The 24,752-nt window shown below is 38.3% G+C and overlaps 1 protein-coding gene across 1 annotated transcript; it reads left to right on the plus strand.

Moving 5' to 3' along the window:
• Positions 1-1,229: 1,229 nt before the first annotated feature.
• Positions 1,230-20,572, plus strand: cpe (carboxypeptidase E). Its single transcript, XM_067585032.1, has 9 exons — positions 1,230-1,633; positions 13,758-13,954; positions 14,176-14,343; positions 15,117-15,234; positions 15,540-15,722; positions 16,762-16,901; positions 17,496-17,595; positions 17,897-18,015; positions 19,348-20,572. Exons 1-9 carry the CDS (start codon positions 1,393-1,395, stop codon positions 19,444-19,446), a joined length of 1,365 nt encoding a protein of 454 aa, XP_067441133.1. The 5' UTR covers positions 1,230-1,392; the 3' UTR covers positions 19,447-20,572.
• Positions 20,573-24,752: the final 4,180 nt, after the last annotated feature.

Genomic DNA, 24,752 nt, shown 5'->3' on the forward strand with positions numbered 1-24,752 from the left:
TAAACAACTAACAATTATTTTCATTATCATTGAATCTATTGATTATTTGTCTGATTACTTAGTAAGTGATTAGCATGGAGACTGTTTCTTGATGGGACACATGGTATAAATCCTCAACTCTTCTTCAGTGAATGAAACTTGCTCAGGTGACATAAGTTCAGGACTTTGGTCACGTGATAAAAGGTAGTCATACTGGGGAGAGATCACAAACTCTGTGTACATGAAGATGGCCATGGGATACAGTTGAAAGCTCCAGGAATAGTGAGATCTTGTATTTAGAATATTTATCAGAGATAAACATTAAAACAGCCATCTCAGTTTCCCAGAGCCCAAAGTGATGTCTTTAAATTACTTGTTTTAGTCGAACCAATGGGAAATCCAGTATAAACCTGAGGGGTCTCAAAGAAACAAATATACACTCACTGGCCATTTTATTAGGTGCACCTGTACAGTTCAGTGTAAAACAACAGTTCAATAAAACAGTTCTGCCATGAATTCCACTTTTATGAAGCTTATAAATTTTCAGTTTTGTTGACATTGTCAGAAAGGTGATAATTTGGCTTCTTTATGTTTATTATTGAGGGCGTAGTGGGTGGTGTTATACTGGAGTGTATTATATTGAAACATGCATTTTATAAGTGTTCCACTGACTGCTTTACTGGACTGCTTTCCAGTCTAGATAAACTTTTAAATGTTGATTTTGGCCTCCGTCACTGACATTGAAAGCACATTTGAAAGGGATCTTTCAATATCCAGTATGAACAGGATGAATGATTACAGCAAGGAAAACCTCTTTCAGTGTCCAAGTGGACACCTGACTGTTGTATTGAGACAGACTTGAAAAATTGTGAACCTGTTTAAAACAGTGGTGCTCAAACTTTTTCACACCAAGGACCCCTAAACTGACACAAATTAGATCAGGATCCCCCATCTGATAAGATTTTTGCTTTTAGATGATTTTTTACAGAAAGTGTATAAAACTCATGAGCAAAACAGTCATACATTTTGTCATTGTGTTACTTATAAATGGAATTATAGTAAAAATAAATTATTCCTCTTTTTGCTGGAGACCCCCTGGAACCCCCTTAGGGACCCATGGGGGTCTCTGGACCCCACTTTGAGAACCACTGCTGTAAAACAACCTTGCTGCTAATCATCTATGACAGGAAAGCACGTCTTTATTTTGAAAACTGAGGCCGGATCTGTGAATCCTCTGCCTGGCTGCAGGGTTGACAGGGAGTCTGCGCTCAGGTACAGCAGCGCATCACGCATAGAGCGAGAGAGAGAGATATTTATAGCCTACAGCCAGGCTGCAGCACAGAGATACGGCTTGGGACCAAGCCGCAGGCAGACGGACACAGGCAGGGCTTAGGGAAAACAGGACACGTAAACATGAAACAGTTCCTTTCGGTAGTTTTATTCGGGGCGGCGGTGGTCGCCCTGGCCAGCGCGGCCGGTACCGACGGTGAGATCTCCTTCGAGTATCACCGTTATGAGGAGCTGCGGAAGGCGCTGGTGTCGGTGTGGCTGCAGTGCCCGACCATCACCCGCATCTACACCATCGGGGAGAGCTTCGAGGGCCGCGAGCTGCTGGTGCTGGAGATGTCCGACAACCCCGGGACGCACGAGCCTGGTCAGTTTTTACGCACACACGAGCTCAGCTTCATAATGCGGTGAATGTGCAACCCCATCCCCGCTCCTCTTTGTCCCCCGCTTCCCTTCATGATTGGAGACCCATCCCCGCACGCTTTGATAACACAAACACATCACGCACTATTGCGCAGAGCAGCCTGCCGATGCTGTCATTTTGTGAGAGGGGGGGTCCAGAGGAGACCTGATCTGCTGTTGTTGCTCAAATTAACCAGAAACCGTGCGTGCAGGAGCGCAGGTGTGTCGTGCTGTGAGCGCAGGGCCCACTGCATCACTTCAGAGGAATCTAAGATGATAGATTGTGGGATCAGCCAAGCAAAGCCGCCATTTTGCTGGCTGATAAGAATCTCTTCGTGCTTATCCTGAGTCGTGATTCTGAGAAAACACCCTAAAGGCAGGAAGACCACACTGTGGCTCGCTGGGCTACATTTTCAATTAACACCAACATCTCCTATCAAAAGCAGATGCATCAGCAGTGTTGGCTGCTTCAGAGCAAAGAGCTTTCACATATTGAAATCAGGAAGCTTTTTATTGAATATTAAATGAAGCAGTAAATCCTGATTATGGTGTTATCTGATAGGCCTGGGTTATGTCATGACTGACTATTCCCATCATCTCCATCACTCTGCCCCAGACTGTCAGGCCTGTAGCAGAGCCTGTAAGAAAACAGGGAGTAATAGAAGTGATGTGAGCAAATATGAGGGACAGTTTACACACCAGCCACAGGAATTGCAAATGTGGGCATCCACCACTGCTGCTTCTAGACGCAATGCACCTTCTTCTTTGAGGTTCGCTTCTAAGAGCTCGACAGCACCCTGAAAGTCATCAGATGGTTTCAAAATACTGGCAACAGAACCAACCTCGTAACAGATCTCCAAATTTGTCGCCCACATCTCTCATTTGTTCAGAAATTCAAATAGATGAATGATTGAAGTGAAATTAAAAGGAACACCATGCAATTATGTGCTAATTACAGAACAGCAGGAATAGAAAACTGTAAAAAAACGAACAAAAAAACAACTCATAAGTTACCAGATGATATTAAAACCTTTAATAGTTTTTTGTTTAAAGGAAACTTATTGTATCTCAGCTCAAATCTAAGGGTAGCAAAAGCTTTTTAGACCATGGAAATTGAAGAAAGGTCTGAATTATCTTAAGTTTGTGTGATGGAGACAAACACTAAGAGCCAAAAACTCAAATGTTTTCTACTTCTTCACTTACATTCCCATTATTGTGTCCCATTTCAGACTCAAAGGTTTTAATTGAATTAGGCAATGTTCCTCAGTTCCTATTGTCTAATATTTCAGACATTAAAAACCTGTTTCCGTCTTTATAAAGGTTGCTGGACTATGAAAACACCAGGGACAATAAAAAAATAAGTCCAGGACTTTATCGTTCTATCTCTGACTAAGTCACTCATGTTGTGTTTTAAAAATCTATTAAAATGTTAATGAACCAAACCAAATGTACGCACATCAGGTTTTTTCTAACCCCTTAATCACGGCACTTCAGTCTTGAACAAACAAACAACTTCAGTGCACAACTCAAAAGGACAGAAGTGTTTTTGTTTTTTTTAAAAAAAAAAGGTACGCAGTGTACTCCTGACAGCGAGAAAAACAGTGTTGACACTTTAAAGGATTAGCCCGTAGTACCTTTAATGAATATCTGGGAACAGGTCAGTGATTCCTGACCAACTCACCAAACAAGAGCTTTAAGAGTTACATACAGCAGGAAGTGATTAATTTCATCTGGGACAGAGCCTGTACAAGAGGAAACTCTGCCTGTAATTATGGTTTATATAGGTTACTAGTTTGTGGTGATTCAACTACATGTCTCACACACCTTTTTTTGTGTAAAGGTGTATTTTCAACTCTGGGTGTATTTGTGTGGTCTTACGGTGCACCAAGGGTTTGTGTGTTTTGCAGCTTGCATGGTCCCAGTCTAATGACCGTATGTATATGTACTAAATAAGCCTGTAATAGTCTGGTGGGCGTGTACAGGCATGAGTCACAGTAGCGGTGTGGAGCCCTTATTACTACCAGATGAGTTTCCAAGCCGCCGCTTCACCAACAGGGGCAGCACCCCCTGCCCCCCCTCCACCCGCCCGTCTTCTCCTCCCCCTCAACCAAGCAAAACATCCAGAGAGAGACAGAGTGGGATGAAACAGAGGAGACAAGGACAAGAGCTCCAGAGACTGAAGGAAGATAAATGTTATGTGTGAGACAAGAAGAATGAAAACCACAAAGACAGGAAACAGTTTTAAGCTTCCTTTAAGGTGCCTTTACCAATATTTTATCTGACCCTGCTGAAAGGTGGAGCCGAAATAGCGGTTGCTGGGGCAACAGATCGGCTTAGTGCACTGAGCTGACTGGCAGCTCGTGGTTGGCTGGCTGGCTCCGGAGGACGACGGTCCTGAGCTCATGCATCTGTCAGTGAGCAGCCATCTGTTATACACTGCGGCACAGGAACTGCCTATATATCCCACAGTGTAAACACACTGGTTGCCTATTAAAATACAGTGTATGCAGTGCAGAACATGGGCAATGGAGTGGTGGAAAGTAACTGAGTATACATTTACACAAGTACTGTACTTCAGTATTTTCATATTTACAATAGATCACATGACTACTTGTGTGTGAAAGCTCATAGTGATGAAACTACAAAGGACTACAGAGCTTTATAGCGTCTTTCAGCTTATCGTTGTGGTTCAGTCTCGGCGGTGTCGTATACAGCAGCTGTTTCCATCAAAAAAAGCTCTAAAAAACAACTGTTTGCTACTAAAGCCACCTGCCCAGCACCAAACTGCAAAAAAAGTTAGCGACTATCTGGTGAAGAAACTGCAACATCTAGCAGCTAAAATCAGATATTTCCCTCAGAAAGTGGTGAAGACCAAAGCAGAGCTAAAAGAAGAGTAAATATTGGACTTATGTTGCAGTCACAGAATGTCAACAGAGTGGGAGGAACATTAAAACAATGGAAGATGGATTCCCCTACTGTTAGTCTTATATTCACATTATTTAAACAGCCTAAATTAGCTACTTCTGTTGTGTTGCATAGTTGTAGCAGTTCATTGACAAGTGAAACCAGACACAAAACATTGTATAACTGCTTCTAAATAATTTATTGAAACTTTGGTAGCTCTTACCACCAAGTGGGAGATATTGTTGGGGTCAGAAATTCCTAATATGTCTGACTTGGAATGACAAATTGGAGGCTGACATGAATGGTTTATCCAACTTGTCTGCTTGTCCTCACAGTCTGAACAATGTGACACAAATATGGCATTACATTCCCCAGGTCGACAGATCATGTTCACAAACTAAAAAGTGATATATCAGATGTTGCGTCGACAGTTTGTTTCTGCTGCCCACAAGTGGCCCAAACAAAAAAACAGCCATTGCAGATTTAACCACAATTTCGTGGTGCTTGTACTCTGAGTATTTCCATCATATGCTACTTCTAGGCCACTACAATTCAAAAAGAAATCTTATACTTTTTACTCAGCTACATCTATCTGATGGCTGTAGTTACTACTTAATTTACATTTACTACTTAATTTACATTTACATACTAAACACATGATAATCTTTAAAAGAATATGATGTATTGCTGCAGATTAAACTACCCAACAGTATTTCTCAGAATTTAATAATATGTATAATAATATGACTCTAATAGAGGGCATTCTGCTGATGCATAATGAGTACTTTTGCTTTTGATGCATTAAGTATATTTTAATGATAGTTTTACTTAAGAGTTTTTCTTGTAATAGAGTCATTTTATAGTATTATACTGCTACTTTCATGTAAAGGAGTGCTTTTTCCCACTCTGAACATGCGTGACATGTTTTCATCATTTGAAGGAGGTGTTTACGTCTCACAGCTGGGTCATATTTAAGAGCTAAAAAGAGGGGTCTCTCTTCAGTGGAAGGGGCTCTGGTTAAACTCTTTTGACTCTCGTGTCTGGAACTATTTACAAGGCTTCTAATATGAGGAGAAATCCTATCTTATAATGGGGTTGGCTTTGTCTAAAGGTGAAAAAAACATCATGTCAGTATGAGGTACTGCTTCGCCCAATATTGAGTACACCATCTTATGTGGTGGAGACCGTCATAAGACTCCATGATGGACTGTTTTATCAGATGACAGAGGAAGTATGTAATCCCCAGTGAGCACGCACACAGATGCCCTGGTTAAAGTGTAATAGCAGCCAGACATATGGTCATATCAAATGACATATAGCATAATGCAATATAGAGTAGCTTTTAAACGAAACATGTTCCTAATAGAAGACAGCACAGTGGAGGAGGATAAAGTGCAAACCCAGGACATGTTTTGACGTTTTAGCTTTGAGGAGTCTCCACGAGAAGAGATAGCAAAACCAGCTGAGGGGAAAGGAGGAGCCAGTGGAAAAAGGGAGCTAAAAAAGAAAGGAATGATGATCGAGAAAACGGGAAGTGTAACAGAAGTGTGAGGGAGACAAGGGAGAAGAGGAGGGGTGGGTGAAAGAACGTAGAGGGAATAAGGGACAGGCAGAAATGGAAAGGGGATGAGAGAAAGGCCAAGGCATCAGCCAGAGGTCATTTATTATACATCAGACACCCATGTGCATCCTCCTCCTCATTTCTGCCTTCGTGTGCTGATTTCCTCTTTTTTCTTCTTCTTCTACTGCCAAAGCTTCCTCTCTTTTTATTTTCTTTCTCATTTCTGTTTCTATTTTTCTATAGATTTTAATCCAAATTTGCTGTCTTGCTAATCTATTTTTGTGTTGTTTGCATGCTTCACATTTTGCATCTCAACATATTGCATGACGTCACTTCATGTCATGCTATGTGTTGGTCATACAAGCACTACACAGCCTCCTTTCATAGCCTCTGTTCTACTCGCTTCTGTGTGTTTTCTTCTACAGGGTTTTTTTTATATTTAGTCTTGCTGAAAAAGCTGAAACATGTTTTCTGTCAATTTTTCTAAACTAAACATGTGCAACAGCACAACAACTGTGTGGTAAAATTTAAACATATAACAGTGGTTGCTTTGTTAGCATTCAACAACTACAGCTCCCACAAGGCTTTGACAGTGAATTATTTTCTAAGAATTATGGGATATGTTGTTGATAAACTGATATATGCTAACAAAAATGAAAGGTTTTGTCTTGGTTGAAATTTGACTACCCAGTAACAGACCTAAACATATAGTCCAATTGAAAGTTAATTTGGAAACAACATTTGACAAAAACAATATTACCACAAAGTCAACTTAGCTGCTCTGGAGCTTTTCATTATATCACCCGATCTTCCTCAGCAGATAGCGTTTCCCTACTTATCACTGAAATGTAGATGTTCAAATTTCCAGTTTTTCTCAGGAAATTAAGGACTTCCATTACAACTGTGGGGAAAACGTCATCTGCCGAGGAGAATCCAGTGATATGACTGAAAGCTCCAGAACAACTACTAATGGACCTTGGGGTCAGATGTCAACAAAGCCCAATGTATTTTGAAAGATATCACCCACAGCTTGTATGATCTGTTTGAATTGCTGCCCTCTGGCAAGAAAAGAATACAATTTAATTCCCAATTAAATTGGAATTTGGGAGGCCAAGGGAGGTTTTCTGTATAATCCACAAAGAGTTGTGGTATCTTGTAAAATGTACTCTTATTCCTCAACCAGTAGGCTAAGTTATTTTCTCTGGGGGTATACAGCTATTAATTTCAGAGAGCCACATTCCAATTGGGAGGGGGGCATCTGATTTCCATTTTAATGCAATACACTTTTTTAGCAATGGCCAGCAAAATTTCTGTGAGACTTAAGTGTAGCAATTTTTAAGGTTGGAGATAGTAAAGTTACCCAGTAAACAAATCTCTGGATCCAATGGAAAAATAACACCATGAATACTGGACAGGGTGTCACATACCCCCTGACAAAACCCCTGAAGTTTAGGGTACTGCCATCTAAAATGTAAGAATGTTCCCTCATCTAAGCCACAAGTCACCCCATAGTTCCCATCCAGATTTATTCCCAGGTCTTTCTAAGTCTGGATCTGTCCAGATCAGGTATTAATAAACTTGACATAAGAGTTTAATACACTTTGGAGATAGTTTTAAACAATTGTTGGTCAGCATGGCACAATCGTTCACAGATGTCATGGTAGGTAAATTCCACCAGCCTTTGTGGCTGACTCTGATAATGTTGTGTAGTTGCAGACAGTCGAAGAAATCTTTATTTGTCAAGCAGTATTTCTGTTTAAACTGTTCAAATGACATAAAGATTCCTTCCTCATATCAGCGCTCTAGGTGACTAATGCCTTTCTCGGACCATAATCTGAAGTTACTATTCCGAAAGATCATTGGTAGCAGTCTGTTTCTCCATAAAGGGGTTTCATGGAGCAGGAATCCTTCTTGATTGAACAGTTCATGTAGATTGTACCAAATTTGATCTGATAATCTGTAGCAGTTTTAATTGACTTTTTATACAGCAAATCTGTTGATGTCTCCTAATTCATCTCTAATACATTCAAAAGTTAGGGAGTTTCAGCCCTCCTTTGTCATGATTCAGAGTTAATTTGTCCATGCTGACCCTCGGAGTTTTACAATGTCAAATAAACTGTCTGATCAATTTGTTGAGGGAGGAAAAAAATGTTGATGGGACATGGATCAGAAGTGACTGAAACATATATAGGAATCTAGGCAGCGTTTTCATTTTTATAACATTGACTCTGTCCAGTAAGGTGAGTGGCAAATCTATCCATTTTCTGCAACAAGCTGGCTAGAATGAGTTTGCCAAGACTTTTAATGCTGCTATCCACAAAAATACTCAAATATTACCCATAGTAGACCATTTAAAAGAGAACTTATGTTTGACACTATTATAATCAAATATAGACAGTGGCAGAATTTCACTTTTGTCAAGGTTGAACTAATATCCAGAAAAAGAACTGTATGGTTTTAATAGATTCTGTAGATGGGAAATTGCGTTTAGTATCTAACTTAATTAGTTAGATAAAGGATAATGTCATCAGTGAAAAGTGATATCTTGTGTGTTTTGGGGCCAACCTCAAAGCCACCTACATGAGGGTTGCCTCTAATGGCCTCAGTCAAAGGTTCGATGGTGAGCATGAAAAGGGCGGGGCCAGACGGGCATCCCTGTCTGTTGCCCCTATTAAGATGGAAAGGATTAGAGGTAATCCCGTTAGTAATAATCCTAGCTTTGGGAGATTTATAAGGTGATTTTATCAAATCAATAAACACAGTGCTGAAACCAAATTTATCCAAAACACAAAATAGATATGGGCATTCAACCACATCAAAGCATTTTCATCGAGTGAAACTGCAAGACTCGGTATTTTATTTTTTATCAGCAAGATTAATTATGTTAATCAATTGCCTTAAATTATTGGAGGACAATCTATTAATTATGAAGCCTGTTTGATCTGAATTGATCAGCAGAGGGAGATGTATTGCTTTCATTTTTATTATTACTGATACTATGATGCTAGGGTTGGGCAGATTAATACCTAAAGTATTGATACTACTGATGCTAAGTGTTCTTTTGAGTACTGAAACATTTTAATATCTGTCATTTGACTCAACCAAAAAAATAACCAAAGCAATCGCCTCATTAGTTCAGAGAATTCATACACCGAACATTTGTTGCTTACCATTAAATACTTTCTTGTGATTCAACTTACACATAAACAAGTAGTAAACAGGGAGTGGTGTCTGTTTGTTAGCTAACTAGCTTGGAGAAGTTTTGGTAATTGGTAAAGCTCTACATAATACATGTGTCAGCTATTATATGATCTAAAAGAGCACCAAAAGGTCTGAATAGCATTTTTTTTAAAATTAACCTGTTTTGGTGCTCCATCTCTAATTTATGTGTCTCTGTAATATCAGAGGACAGAGCTGGCAGTCATTCAGAGCTAACGAACTGCTTGTATGTGAGTGTGAGCGTACACAAGCATGAGACAGCGAGACGGACGCTGAGTGAGAGTGTGTTTACTCAACCTCTGAGTTGATTTGTCTCCCTGAGCACCTGCCCCTGTCAGGGTTGCCACGACAACTGAGAGCACTCTAATGTGGTACTTCCCTAATGACGTCGCAGCAGCAGTCACTATTATGTTGTCACCCCGGTAACCGTATTGATTACCTGCCAGACACGTTTGATAATACCTGACAGAGTGCAAGATGATGTGGTGGGGTTTTGTCAGCGTCAGATGTATTATATTGACCTTTTAAGAGCAGAAATCACCTGGTTTGGGGGGGGGGGGTTAGAGGGAGGAGATGTGCCACATCAGCCTCTGACACACATTATCTCCATCATTAAGGAATAGTTAAGATCCCTCACAAAAAACACATTAGATTCAGGTTTTTCTTGTAAAATGTATGAAAACCAATGAAAAGGAGATGTAGTCCACACACTGAATTTTGCAAGCTTCTAAAAACTATTGATGCAGTGTATCTTCTTCAGGCAAACATGCACATGGATAAAAAGAAAAGCAGGCTATCTATTCTAGAGCTCAAAGGATTAATCAATTGAATTGTTGTTCAATGAATCGGCAACCATTTGGTTAATGATAACAAACAAAAACACCAAACATTTTCTGGTTCCAGCTTCTGCAGAGTGAAGATTTGCCACATTTCTCTGTTTCATATCATTTTAAACTGAATACATTTGTTGGCCGAACAAAACAAGACATTTGATGATGTCACTTTAGTCTCTGGGAAATGGTGAGGGACATTTGTATCCCAATTTTCTGTCATGTTATGGACAAAACAGTTTGAAGATTATTTGATAATGGAAATAATTATTTGTTGCAGCCCTAATCTATTCAGACTAAAAATGAAACAAGAGCTCCACCTTCAATCAATAGATCACATTAAAATAGCAATATCTATCATTTTTGCTAATACAGATGTTTGCCTGAAGAAGACCTTGAAGGTTTAAATTGCATGCAACGTGCAGACTGCCCCTCTTTTCCTTTGTATGCTGCTGTTGTCCGGCATCTAATGTGCACACTGTCCCCCTTCTTTGCTTTAAATGAACAAAACCACAATGATGCTTTTGTGAATTTACTAGACACTGTATGCAGTGCTATCTTACACACAATGAATATGTCTGAATGTTACAAAAATGTAAATGTGAAATTATAAATGCTATCACAGGTGGGGTTTTACATTTCAAAGTCAACGTCATAAAAACCACATGTGCACATATGTGAAGTTATCACATATCAAATAGTGTTTCATAATGTGATAAAGTTACATCATACTTTTTCATTTACTGTGTGTGCAGCTTTGTGTGTGTGTGTGTTTGTGTGTGTGTTTGTGTTTGTGTGTGTGTGTGTGTGTGTGTGTGTGCGTGCATATGATAGAATAAAAGCCCAGCGAGGTACAGACAGTTTGACAGAGGAATGAAATGAGAAAAAAGGGAGAAGACAACAATCGGCTTTAGAAGTGAAGGACATTTTGATTTGTTCCACTTACTCAGTGACGCATCACACTTGGCTTTGTGTAAAAATCCTCCTCTGATCCAAAATGTGTGTGTCATTGTGTAAAAAGGATGAACAGAGCTTTATGAAAGTATAAATATGCAAAAATGATAATTAATGATATTAATACAATCATCATTCAGATGCAGTGTATTACCCCGTTATCTTAAATGAATCAATACCTACATGTGATGACACATAACTATATCTATGAAACATGTACAGCTCTGTGTTCTGTCACACACTAATGTAGACATCAACAACATCAGAACATGTTTCTTATGGGAGAAAGGAAAGGTCTCCAGATACTGAGCATCTGTGTAAAAGCTTGAACCTTAGTAACTCATAGTACAACTTCAAAGTGTGTGTGTGTATGTGTGTGTGTGTATGAACGTATGAGTGCGTGTGTTTGACAGCTCTGTCAGGCTTCTAAAGCCTGTAAAAACCATTCACCAGCTCTCAGGATGGAAAGAGTTAATTGTAGTCTTGAAATCATTAGTAGCAACTCTGAGAGTGAGCAGATTCAAACGTTTAAAAATAACCTGACTACCAGATGTGTGCTGTGTGGTGTGTGTGTGTGTGTGTGTGTGTTACTCACTCATGAATCCACTGGGATTACTTTACAGATACATCAAACACAAACATAGAAATAAGCAAAACTGGGTAAAAGAAGAGATGCAAACATGAAAATATTGACATGCATGTACATCTGCGTTTCAAAAGATTATTATTAAAATATATTAACTTGACAAAGCAATTTTAATGAAGTGGCTTCACACACATACTCACACCCCCCTCACCATCTGCCGATCTTGAGCTACATTTCATAACTCGTAAGTGATCTGAACAAAAGACTTCTTATCCCCTCAGTGCTCAAAGAAGTTCTTTTGTTTTCGTACAGCCACAGAAAGCAACTAATTCCTGGTTTGTAGTTTATCAAAAGAGTGTGTACAATATAATACAGCTCATACTTAGTCATACTCTGTCATTTTGTCAAAGAACTTTATATAGCTCCTCTGTAGCGCTTGTCTTTCTCTCATGTTTGTGTGTGTGTTTGAGTGAATATTTGTGTACACGAATAGACTTTGATAAGAGAAGAAACGGATAATTAGTATATGAAACAGATGGTGACAGCCTCAGTCATTAAAACACAGCTTTCCTAAGAACACTGATATAAATAGCTCTCAAACATAAAACGAATAGCTTCTGGGATAAAGGAAAGGAAAGCAATAAAAGGTAAAGCAGTCTAGTCACTGTTTTATGCCCGTACACTGATAAGACCACCATCAGTTCATCTACCAAATGGTGCATTGTGTTTTTTCATATCATGTAAGGGAAGCTGAAAGAATTTACAGCATAAGTGGGCCACCCTTTTTAAGGTTAGAGGTGAGACTGAGGCGGTAAGTTGACTAATCAACACCAATTTTGATTGTTCAATTGTGTCAAATGTCATTTTCATCAAGAAAAAAATCCAAACATTCTCTGGTTTCAGTTCTTCAAGTGTAATGATTTGCTGCTTTTCTCTGTTTTATATTGTAAACATTGTAAACTGAATATCTTTGGGTTTAAGGACTGTTGGTTGGACAAAATAAGACTTTTGAAGATGGGCTCTGGGAAATGCAGATTGGCATTTTCTGAAGTTTCATAGACTAAATGATTAAAAAATTTATCATGAAAATAATCCACAGATGGATCGATAATGAAAATAATGAATAGTTATTCGCAGTCCTGGTTAGAGAGAACAGGCACATGTGGCTTTTATATATTTCACATGTAAAATGTAAAATTGCATTTCAAATTAACATACAGACACTTTTCCTATGTGAAATGTCCAAAAACCACTGTGCCTTTATGTGAGTTTAAAATGCCGTTTCACTGCTGAAATAATATGTATCACATATGAAAAGATGCATTTCACATGTGCATTTTTGTACTGGCAGTGACACCATGATAAGTGAGAGTCATTTATTACATGATATAAACATTACGAGGTTTATATGTCTCAGCAGTCCCTGAGAAGCCCTAATTTTGTTGTCCTGGAGTTAGACTCTTCTCTGTGAAGTAGTTAAGTCTGTTCTCAGACCTGTCGCTCCAGCAGATCTCAGAACAATTTGTGACAGTGTTACTCAATAATCAATCACTGTGTCTCGGTCATTACTGTCCAAATGGAGTTCTGGGCTGCAATGTTCAATTTGGTTCAACCTTTCAGCAGATGAGTCAGTGTGTTTGTCACTACTGGAGTGTGTATGACCAGTGTGTGTCCACAGTAACCTCCATGACGCAAGAGAATGCGTTATCTGTGACCTTCTGTTGGTCCAAAAGAGATAAAGAAATTAAATTAAAATGGATTCCTCTAACAAATATTGGGATGTTATTGTGATATTCTTCTATGATGGTTAGTTGTGTTTTGTTGGGGTAAATGTGACTGCTTCTGGGACTTCAGTCTTTTCTCCAAAAGGTGCATTCTCTGTCTTGTTCAAAACATGTCTGTCTCATTCAAATTCACCTCAGCCTCTACTTCTCGGGCAAAAACACACCGTTCATTTGAAGGTTGAATACATAATGTTGACTTTAAGCACTTTGTGTGGTGCAGTAACACTGTAAATGTCTCTATGTCCCTGCAGGTGAGCCTGAGTTTAAGTACATTGCCAACATGCACGGCAACGAGGCGGTGGGCAGAGAGCTGCTCATCTACCTGGCTCAGTACCTGTGCAACCAGTACCAGCAAGGCAACGAGACCATTATCGACCTCTTGCACAACACACGCATCCACCTCATGCCCTCCATGAACCCAGATGGCTTTGAGAAGGCCGCTTCACAGGTGATAACAAAGCAGGAGAAAAACACTGCATAAACCTAATCCGAGGATTTACCACCAGACAGATTAAGTTTATAAGACTACAAACGTCGACAACAACTCTTGGCTTTTAATTACACTTGCACAGCATTTAAGAATGGCGATTATGCAAGCTCAACACAAGCTTCAGACACTTGTCTTCCATCCTTTGTCCATCTAATCATCATCTCCTGTTTCCTGCTCAGCCCGGAGAGATCAAGGATTGGTTTGTGGGCCGCAGTAATGCGCAGGGGGTGGATCTGAACCGTAACTTCCCCGATCTGGACCGCATCATCTACATCAACGAGCGAGAGGGAGGAGCCAACAACCACCTGCTGCAGAACATGAAGAAGGCTGTGGACGAAAACACCAAGGTACGCAAACAAACATGAAGACACAGACAGCAAGATGGGAGTGGTAACATTTAGTGACAGAAATTACGGTCTACACTTGGATTATATTGTATTTATCAAATAGACAATTTTCTGTAATGGTTATTGACGACATATCAGGTGCTGCTTTTTCAAACTATGGAGTGCCACAAGGGTCTGTCCTTGGCCCCATTTTATATTCTATTTATATATTACATTGAGCCTTTTAATTTGTTGTTTTAACATATCTTTTTCACTTTTATGTGGATGATCTCGCAAACTAAGTGACCTAAAGGATTACCTGGGCTCTATGAAAGACTGCATATCCCAAAACTAAGAAAGTGCAGAGAAATAAATCCATACTTTTGTGTCCTCACAACAAGAATATTGTAATTCTTTATACTCTGGCCTCAGCTGCCAAGAAGTTGTAGCCCATCTGCAGATGGTTCAAAATGGTTTAGCGTTTAATATAAAACATATGTTACTACCTGGTGAAATACATTTCGTATAGTAACTTAAAGTCCTGTCAGGTCAGCTCTCCAGAGGCAGAGGATATACTGTCTTTGCTCCTAGACTTCTAAACCTCACTATTAGATCATAATTCCGAAAACTGAATTAAAGTAAGACTTAGTTATATGTGGTTCTTAACTAATGTTTTCGCTGATGTTGTTACTAGCCTGTCTGTTTTGTTATTTTGTGCTCAATAATGCTTTTGACCTATATAAATAAATCTTAATGTCTTTACTATTAGTAATTTATGACATTTGCCTTTGCAGCTGGCTCCAGAGACCAAAGCAGTGATCCACTGGATCATGGATATCCCCTTCGTCCTCTCAGCTAACCTGCATGGAGGAGATGTGGTTGCCAACTACCCATATGATGAGACCCGCACTGGTACGTAAACACATATACACATCTGTTTTTTATGTTTGGGTTGTTAAGTGTTTCTGCTGATTTTACTAGAGAAATATTTTACCTATAACTGAAACAACAAACATTTTATTAGTGTTTCTTCAGAATGTCGTAAATGTCATTAAAATAAGATGGAAAGTTGTGTTTTAATGTATTACAGCTTCCTGTGTATTATTACCAAAAGTAAACAAAATGTGTTTGTGCAAGTATACGTTTAATGTGTTGCAGATGCCCAATTATTACTTTATCAAAGCTGCTTGTTTATTCCCACTCATTCCTTCTCTAAGGCTCTACCCATGAGTACAGTGCCAGTCCAGATGATATGGTGTTCAAGTCTCTGGCAAGGGCCTACTCCATCTACAATCCGGTCATGTCCGACCCTCACCGACCCCCCTGCCGTAAGAATGATGATGACTCCAGCTTTAAGGATGGCATCACTAACGGAGGAGCCTGGTACAGCGTGCCAGGGGGTAAGAAACAAACACCTCACAGTGAGTTTGGTGTCAGTGATTGACAGATGAGGAGACACCAGGGCTTCAGTTATACAGCAATTGGGCTGGATTTGGTTGAACAGTGTTGAAAAGTGTTTTAGATGTCTAAGTTACATATAACGACTGTTTCCATCATTTAATGACTAGATTTTAAAGTGTTGTAGATTCATTGCAGGATCTGCAACTACGCATGATCTTTTGAATGAGAGCTTGACAAATACAGGATTTTTGATGTCAATACTGATATTTGAAAGTCAGCAAATTCAGCTGATACTGGCTATTCAATTTGGTTGTTAAGTATTCAAACATGTACAGGACTGAGCAGAACATTTTTACAGTTAACAAGAAGAGTTTACAGCTATGCTAGAGGCTCTGTGGTGAAGCACAGCTATGCTTGAGCAAAATACTAACATCAGCATACTCACATACTCACAATGAGAATGCAGACATAACAGCAGATGTTTATAAGTTTCAATGCTAACCATATTCCCCTTAGTATAGATCTGCAGCTGACACAGATTGGAATATCATTAGTTTTACAGGTATTTGGTCATAAAACAAAGTATTGGACGAATATAAAATTTGACCTGTCCAAATGTATAATATGATATTAAATCAAGAGCACAAGTTATTAAATCATGCACACAAATTTGTTATTTTTTCTTCATGACACTTTCCAGGCACAGTTATTCCATTAGCATGGCTTATGGAAATAAACTTGTCTTTGGCAGACAATTAAGTAAGGGCAACAGTTTCCAAATGACCTCAAACATACTTTAAAATTTAACCTAGTTTTATTTAACCTAATTAACCAAATTTAACCTAGGTTTAACTCAGAAGCCTAACTGTCTTCTCATTATCTGAAAATAAATCTAAATCAGACTCAGTTGGCTGTCATTGTCATATAAAATATCTAACTATGTATGTTCGTTACTGTCATAGTTTCCTGTCGCTTACACTCATTAATGTCATTCTCACTCTCTTCTTCCCTGTTTTGTTTTTAACTGACCCATTGCAGGAATGCAGGATTTCAACTACCTCAGCAGCAACTGCTTTGAGATCACTCTGGAGCTCAGCTGTGACAAATTCCCCAATGAGGACACACTCAAGAACTACTGGGAGCAGAACCGCAACTCACTCGTCAACTACATTGAGCAGGTAGGCAGCAAACCAGAACTAGAAGTGATGTCCAACAATGTCATCTATTATCATGTTTATCAAAAAACAAAGTCTCAAGTGAATAAAATGGTAATGAAGAAGTGAAAATGAAAAATGACACATGTAAAATATATGATTTTTAAGTGCCAAAACAACCCCTCTGACTCATGAGGCATTTTCTGATCTTACACCTGTATGGTTGAGGTATGGTTAAGTTAAGGCAACTTAAATACTTGGTTGGGGTAAGTGAAAAACCACCTTGATGGTGAGAGAGGTTATGTGGTGGTATGACAACATCCCATTACTTCTGCCACTGCTTGTTATGGTCTGTGGCTTGCAAAGAAAACATAACACTGTCTGTTCCAAGCATTTGAACAAACATCCAATGCTGTTCCTTTACTGCAAGACCGTGTCTACATGTTAATCCAATGGTCCATGTTAATATCAGATTTTACACTATGAAGTAAAGGAACTATTTTGAGTGTATCTTTCCCCCCAAGAAGCATGAGATGGCATTTGCATCCAAGATTCACAAGCTTCATTCCTCAGTCTTTGAATCAAATTGAGAATATGCTTCGTTGTGTGTGTCTGTAGGTTCACCGTGGCGTCAAGGGCTTTGTGCGTGACCTGCAGGGTAACCCCATTTCCAACGCCACCATTTCTGTGGAGGGTATTGACCATGACATTACCACAGGTATCAGTGAAAATTCACACAATCCCTACAGCCAAACACACACCGCACTACATCACACCAGAGTAAGGAGGCAAGAAGTGAGAAATGTAATGGTGAGATGTTGTAGATGATGTAGATGCCTCCATCTAGTGGACATATTGGGTACTGCATTGCTTTTTTTTAGCAGCTGATTCTGTTACTACTTGCACCTGCTGCTCATCACATCAGATCAGGTCATATAAACATAAAATAAAAAAACACTCTCTCTCACTCTGTTTGGTGTTAACTTGCAAGTATTAATGAGACAATCTGTATTTTGTAGCCAAAGATGGAGACTACTGGCGCCTACTGGCTCCAGGAAACTACAAAGTGGCAGCGTCTGCTCCAGGCTACCTGACTGTCATCAAGAAAGTGGCTGTTCCCTACAGCCCTGCAACCAGGGTAAGACTCACAGACCAAACCAAAATCTGCTTCAAACTAATTGTGTTCTCCTTTCATATTTACAAAAGGTGATTATAGTGGGACCTGACAGTGTTATGTGGTTATTTTTTTAGAAATATGTGAATCAAAATTTACATTCTGTCTATGTTTCCAGTAAAAGTGTGAACATCCTGAATGTTTGGTTAAATCTCCACCAAACTAAAATTAGAGCATTTTGGTAAGGGATACATATAAACAAACTTGAGGAATATTTGGAAAAGACTTTTATCTAATAGGAAACTAAAATCAGGCACCTGTATCATACACGATACTGTATGATGGACTGATTCTAGTATTGTCTAATGGAAAATGGCATATCAAGGCAGCTCCCTTTAATTACATACAATTAAGTGTCTAATTAGGATCTGAGGACTCATCCAGTTTATTATAATCAGATTATATCTGGAGAGATATTATCCACTTAAAGGGGAACAACAGGGTGAAATTTGATCCTTTAAACCAATGCTTCCCACCCTGTTTGCCTTTTGACCCTTTAAAATAAAGTCTCTCTGATTTATCTAGTAGATTATTTTGTCTCTGCAGACTATAAGTAAAATAATCTTGTATTTCACAAGAAGAAAAGTCAGAAACAAACTTAACACCAAAAATATTTTTTTAACTTTTCTAACGTGTTTATTCATCTTGCCAGTATGTTGATAACAACTGCCTAAAAGGATAAGGCTGTTGATTTGATATTTTTCTCACTGTTAAGAAATCCCATGAAAATATCAAAACCGACAATGATTTGATCCTACTAATACATATTTCCCAAATAGCAAAAACCTTATAAAGCTTATTCATTTGCGCCTTAGATTTCCAGTGTCATCCAAAAACAATTAAAAACATATTATTTTTATTTATTTTGACTCATTTCCACATACACTGTGCTGCTGCCATAAATACTTGCTAGTTCACTAATAGTTCCCAAGATTGCCCAGCTGTTTTATGAAATTACTGAGCTTTTTTTGATAATACAAACTTCACTAGGGACAAATGGGACTGCAGCTTAGTCACAGACAGGACAGGAAAGATGGAAAGTAGTGTCAGATCAGATTGTTAGTTTTGGTATCTGCATTGAATTTGTCAGTGATAAGAAAAAAATTGAATAACAACAGTCTTATCCTCTGAATCCTCCCAGGAGAAGATCTTGCTTAACAATAATGTGACATTTAGAAACTAAAATCTGTCAAAACATTATAGACCTCTGTTCAGAAAAAGAGTCTGGTATCGCTGCATCTTTAACTTTTCACCTCTCACCTCACATGTCTCCATGTCGCTGTTTCTCTGTCTCAGGTGGACTTTGAGCTGGAGTCTCTGATGGAGAGGAAGGAGGAGGAGCGGGAGGAGCTGATGGACTGGTGGAAGATGATGTCAGAGACACTGAACTTCTAAAGCGTTTTGTCTGGCTGACGTCCGCACATCGATGTAATATATTCAACATTCTGTGTGCCCGTCCACTCTAAAAAGAATATATTGTCTCTTATTTGTTTTGTTCTCTTTCAATCATTATTTTAATTGATTATATTGTTTATTAATGTAACGGTTTGCCTCATACTCCTGTAGATTGAATATCCTGAAGACACACACACACACACACACACAGTGACAGACACAGGAGGAATTTACAGGTCGTTTGGTGGCAATGAGATCGATGTTGATTTCTGTGGTATTGTGTTCGTTATCGTACACGTGATTGGTAACCATGGCACCCACCTATATAACCAATGAGTGACTGAGTAATTATGTGTGTAAAAGAGCAGTTTACATAATTGCCACATGGCTCTGTTCATAAGAATTCGTCATTTTTTCCTGTTTTAAATGTCTCTATTTCTCCAGGCTTTAGTACAGACACACAATCACACCCAACCCTGGCTGGCGCACCCAACAACACACAACCGTTCAGTTCACAGTAATCACACACACAAACACACACACACTGCCAGATTCTCAGTTTTTCCTGTAGTATATAAAATACAACACTACGGTTTTGAGATAATCAGGGACATTAAAAACACTGTAAAACCACTGTAAACATTATATTATCTATTGTAAACAATCTATACAGGCAAACTCATTTACCTGTATGTTATCGGTTGAGAAAATGTTTTTTTAAACTGAATGCAGCACAGCTTTGATTTTAGCACAAGATGAATGGTTATAATATATACTGTATTTATGAATTAGGTATAGCAAGAAATATGTGGTTTTTGTAACATAAAAATAAAAGAAATCAAATACATGAATCTTTCCACCTCAGTCTACCTGAAGCCATTCCTTTGTATGTGCACTACACAGGGAATACTATGGTACATAAGGAACTGTGGTACATGTAGAAGTTGTTTTTCAATCATTAATTAACACTAATCTTCTGAGTGGATACAGAAAGTGTATCGACTGCATGGATGCAGTTAATCCAGTTTGAGACCAGAGAAAGAAGTGAATGAATGTATAGTTATAGAAACAGATACAAATGTAAAGAATGATCTGATCAATAAAATCCCCCCTTTATGTTGTCAAACTGCAGTGTTGTCGCCTTTGTCAGCAGCCGACAGTAACTCAAACGTAAACAGGAAATGTCTGCAGGTGTGTTATTCATGTGTGAGCTGTTTTATTGTACTTCCTAATGAGGCTAAATGGACACAGCTGAGGAAAATACCTGATTAAGTTTTGGTTTTCATTAGGTTTAGAGCAACATTAAAATACATTTTTATAATACAACTTATCAAACTCAGCGATAAAATGATAAAATCCTGGACTTATTTTCATTGTTGCCCCCGATGTTCAACCTTTATCATCATTGAGATAAAGTAAGTATTCAGTGTATGAAGAAGTATTAAACAATAGGACCTAAAACTTGAAAATTGAATTATATGTGAGCAATAACATAGGATTTTTTTCAGTTGTAAGACCATGCAAAAACCACATTATAAAAGACAGCAGTTGTGTGACACCGTTCAAGATACAAACATCAATAGATTATGAAGTGAAAACATAATATAGTGAATAAAATAATCTATTTTCCATTTCCATTTTAATCTTGGTGTTGGTTTGCATGGGACTCATTTTCTAGGAGACAGTGTAGTTAGTGTTGTTGTCTGGGAAATGGGATTATTACCATTATCGTATGTATGTTATGGAATTATTAAAAACATACAGATATCCAGTGGTGGAAGAAGTAATCAGATCCGTTACTTAAGTTAATCTCAAGTATTAATATCACAATGTAAAAACACTTCATTACCAGTAAAAGTCCTGCATTTAAAATCCTACTTAATATAAGTAAAAGTAGAAAATTGGGCTGTGTGATCTGATATGTTAAATAAACAAAGTGCTATCACTAATTATTAATTAGTTATTGTACTGATAATTAACATAAGCATAAGCAGCATTTTGTTGTATTATCATTTTATTGTTTTAGCTGGTCACAAGATAAATCTGAGCGGTCTTGAGATGATATACTGGGTAAGAAAGAAGAAAAAACACAATACTTGAGTACATGTACTTAGTTACTTTACACATTCAGTTTCATGGTTACAATCTGGCAGGAGATGATTGTTTAAACTGAATTAACCAATTTTGTCCACTTGTGGGCAGAAAAACAACAAGCTAACAGACACAGCTGCACAAACCAAATCACCAGCTAGCTTATAAAGTTGTTATGGCTAATATGATAACACCAACAAACTGTAAGTTACACATCCTCCAGATGCTGAGCCACATTATCATCACATTGGAGTCATGTTTCTGGCCACCTGACTAATGTAAGTCTAATTTTAAATCTCCTTTTAACTCTGGTTTTGTCTCCACCAATTTCTGAATACAATATGTTGGACCAGCATGCTAAATGTTTGACTTCCTTAGCTAGTTGTTGTTTTATTCCGTATTTTGTAACAAGGAAAAGAGCTCAGACACGATGTTATGTTGCTAGCATCAAGTTCAAAACTTTATTGACCTCTATAACCTTAACAATCAATACTGGACATTACTGCTACTTTATACTTCTACTCCACTACATTTCAGAGGGAAATATTGTACTTTCTACCCCACTACATTTATTTGACAGCTTTAGTTACTTTTCAGATGAAGATTTGACACAACGGATAATATAACAAGCTTTTAAAATACTACATGTTGTTAAAGATGAAACCGGTGGTTTCCAATCTTTTTGGCTTTTGACGTTTTACAAAAAGCAGTGTGTAGTCGGGGTCACATTTCACATGTCTATGAGTTATTCCATAAATGTTCAAATGATCCAATATTTCACCAAATCAAATATTAGAGAAAAAGTCCAAAAACTGGAAACAGATTTGTGTATCAGAACTTTGTTTTTTCTTCTTTCCTCTCCCATTAATCATCTCACGACCCCTCAGATTTATCTGGTGACCCTTTGGAGCAGCCCAACCCCTACGTTGGGAACCACTGGACTAAACTAGCTAAAGTAGTTCAAACCAGCTCCACCTCCAGCAGCTACAACAGTAACATGCTGCTTACACACTGACACTTCAGTATTAATAATCTAATGATATCATATGTAATAATATATCAGTCAGATGGACCAAACCACTACTTTTACTGCAATACTTTAAGTACGTTTTGCTGTTACTTTTGCTGTTATTTTGCTGTTACTTCTGTACTTTTACTAAAGTGGGATTTTTCATGCAGGACTTTTGACTGTAATGGAGTATTTTTAAATTACTGTATTGGTACTTTTACTTAAGTAAAGGATCTGAATACTTCTTCCACCACTGATAGTGTGAGTTGAATCAGGTGAATCATTGTGCTATTAAAAATACTGAGGATGTTGGTTTAAGTATTACTGCTTCATATATGCTGTATATATATAAAACGCTTTACACTACATTTCTTGACCTGAAACAACTCTATGAAAATGTTTTCACCTTTTCATACCCCTTTACTTTAGCATGAAATTACAATAAATTAAAGAGGAAAAGCAGTTTGTTTTACCTTTGACAACCTGGCTTGTTAGTTTTTAATGAAATTAGTGCCAAAGTACACTGCTTCTTCTTATTCTTATTCTTCAGCAGTCTGATTAAGTCATATCAAGTGGATATCTCCCACATTTACAGTCTTCTTAGCATCAAATTCCCTCTTTGTGTTTGTTTGGACAGTGTTTCCCTGTTGAGCTGCAGTGGAAATATAGCAACAAAAAGAGAGACTTTGGCACTAAAAAGACTGTAATGTTGAAAGACATGTACTTGATTTGACTCATTTGGACAGCTAAAGCTTCATATTAGCTTCAGATAAACTTTAAAATAGGCTATTTTGTTGCGCAGAGGGAGGCTTGTGGATTTTGGCCCCATCACTTACATTGTAAGTACATTATGAAGGCATGTTTTAACAGCCAGTATGAACAGGAGGAATGATGGCAGTAAGAAAAAACTGTTTCAGCGTCCATTTGGATATATGACTGTTGTTTTAAGGCGGACGTGTCCTGTCCTTGAAGGTTTACTTGTGTGTCTGACAGATAATTAATCATTCATATTATCATGTTATCAAAATTCATGTTATGGTTTTAGCTGCAGATTTTGTATTTGCAATTAAAATCTTTAACACTGGATTCAAGTTAAGAAAACATGAGTATAATGTGGAATGTGAAGTTCATCAAGATTCAAAGAACAAATAAATGCCGCATGATTATATTTATGTTGTATTCTGCTGTATGTGAAAATACATAATGACACTAAGTTTATCTTTTGAAATACAGCTGACTCCAGTGAAACTGCATCTGCAGTCTGCTGTAAAAAACAATGCATAATGGTGAATTTTCTGCGTTTGCTGCCAGAATACTAGAGACAGAGTGTAGGCTAACTATTATATCTGTGTAAATATGAAACTGAGTCCAGAGGTCAATCAACAGTATACAGTATGTCCACTGTGATTGTGATGTAGACTATGAATCCCTGGTATCAGAACAACCAATAGTCCTTTTTCTGTAACAGCACAGATAAATGATCGCTCATCTACTATTTAGCTGCTTCAGTGTCAGGGTCTTGGTATTGTGCTGCCTCATTGTCACACTGTCTGGAATAAAACTGAGGCATTGTTAATGTTATCAGTAACAGCTGTGCTTTTACTACTATGACAAGTAAAAATGTCTGCTGTGAAAAGGCCTATTTTAAAATTTACACAAAAGTAAGATCAAAATTGACTTAAAATGTTTTATTTCAAAGACGTTATTGGTGGGGATGCATGATATTGGATTTTTTGCCGATATACGATATGCCGATATTTCCAACTCATTGTGGCTGATTGCCGATACCAAATATGCACATATTTTTTTCCAGCTGGCTGAGGAGACTATTATGCATGCAAGCATAGATTGTACTAAGTATGATCAAGAAAGACAATATATGAAGGAAGAATTTAGGAAGACAGACAGGATTAATGTGTAGGATTTAATCTCTGGTCCACACTCCGGAGAAAGTGGCGATAATGCGCCAAATACGCTGGTTGCCAACCGCTGTTATGAACCAAAAAGAAGAAGAAGAAGATTTTTATTTTTCAAACAGCGTGGTACATCCTGTCAGCCGAGGGATTTCCTATTTGTGCAGCCGAACACCGTAGCACCTCGACGGACTTTTTCTCCCTGACGGTCCCGGTGCTTCCTCCGCAGGCTCCACTATGGCTCCACCTCACTCAGCTGCCCGTCAGACCCGCTCCTTCTTCCCACTTTAACC

This window comes from Thunnus thynnus, chromosome 3, assembly GCF_963924715.1.
Source record: "Thunnus thynnus chromosome 3, fThuThy2.1, whole genome shotgun sequence".
NCBI lineage: Eukaryota > Metazoa > Chordata > Actinopteri > Scombriformes > Scombridae > Thunnus > Thunnus thynnus.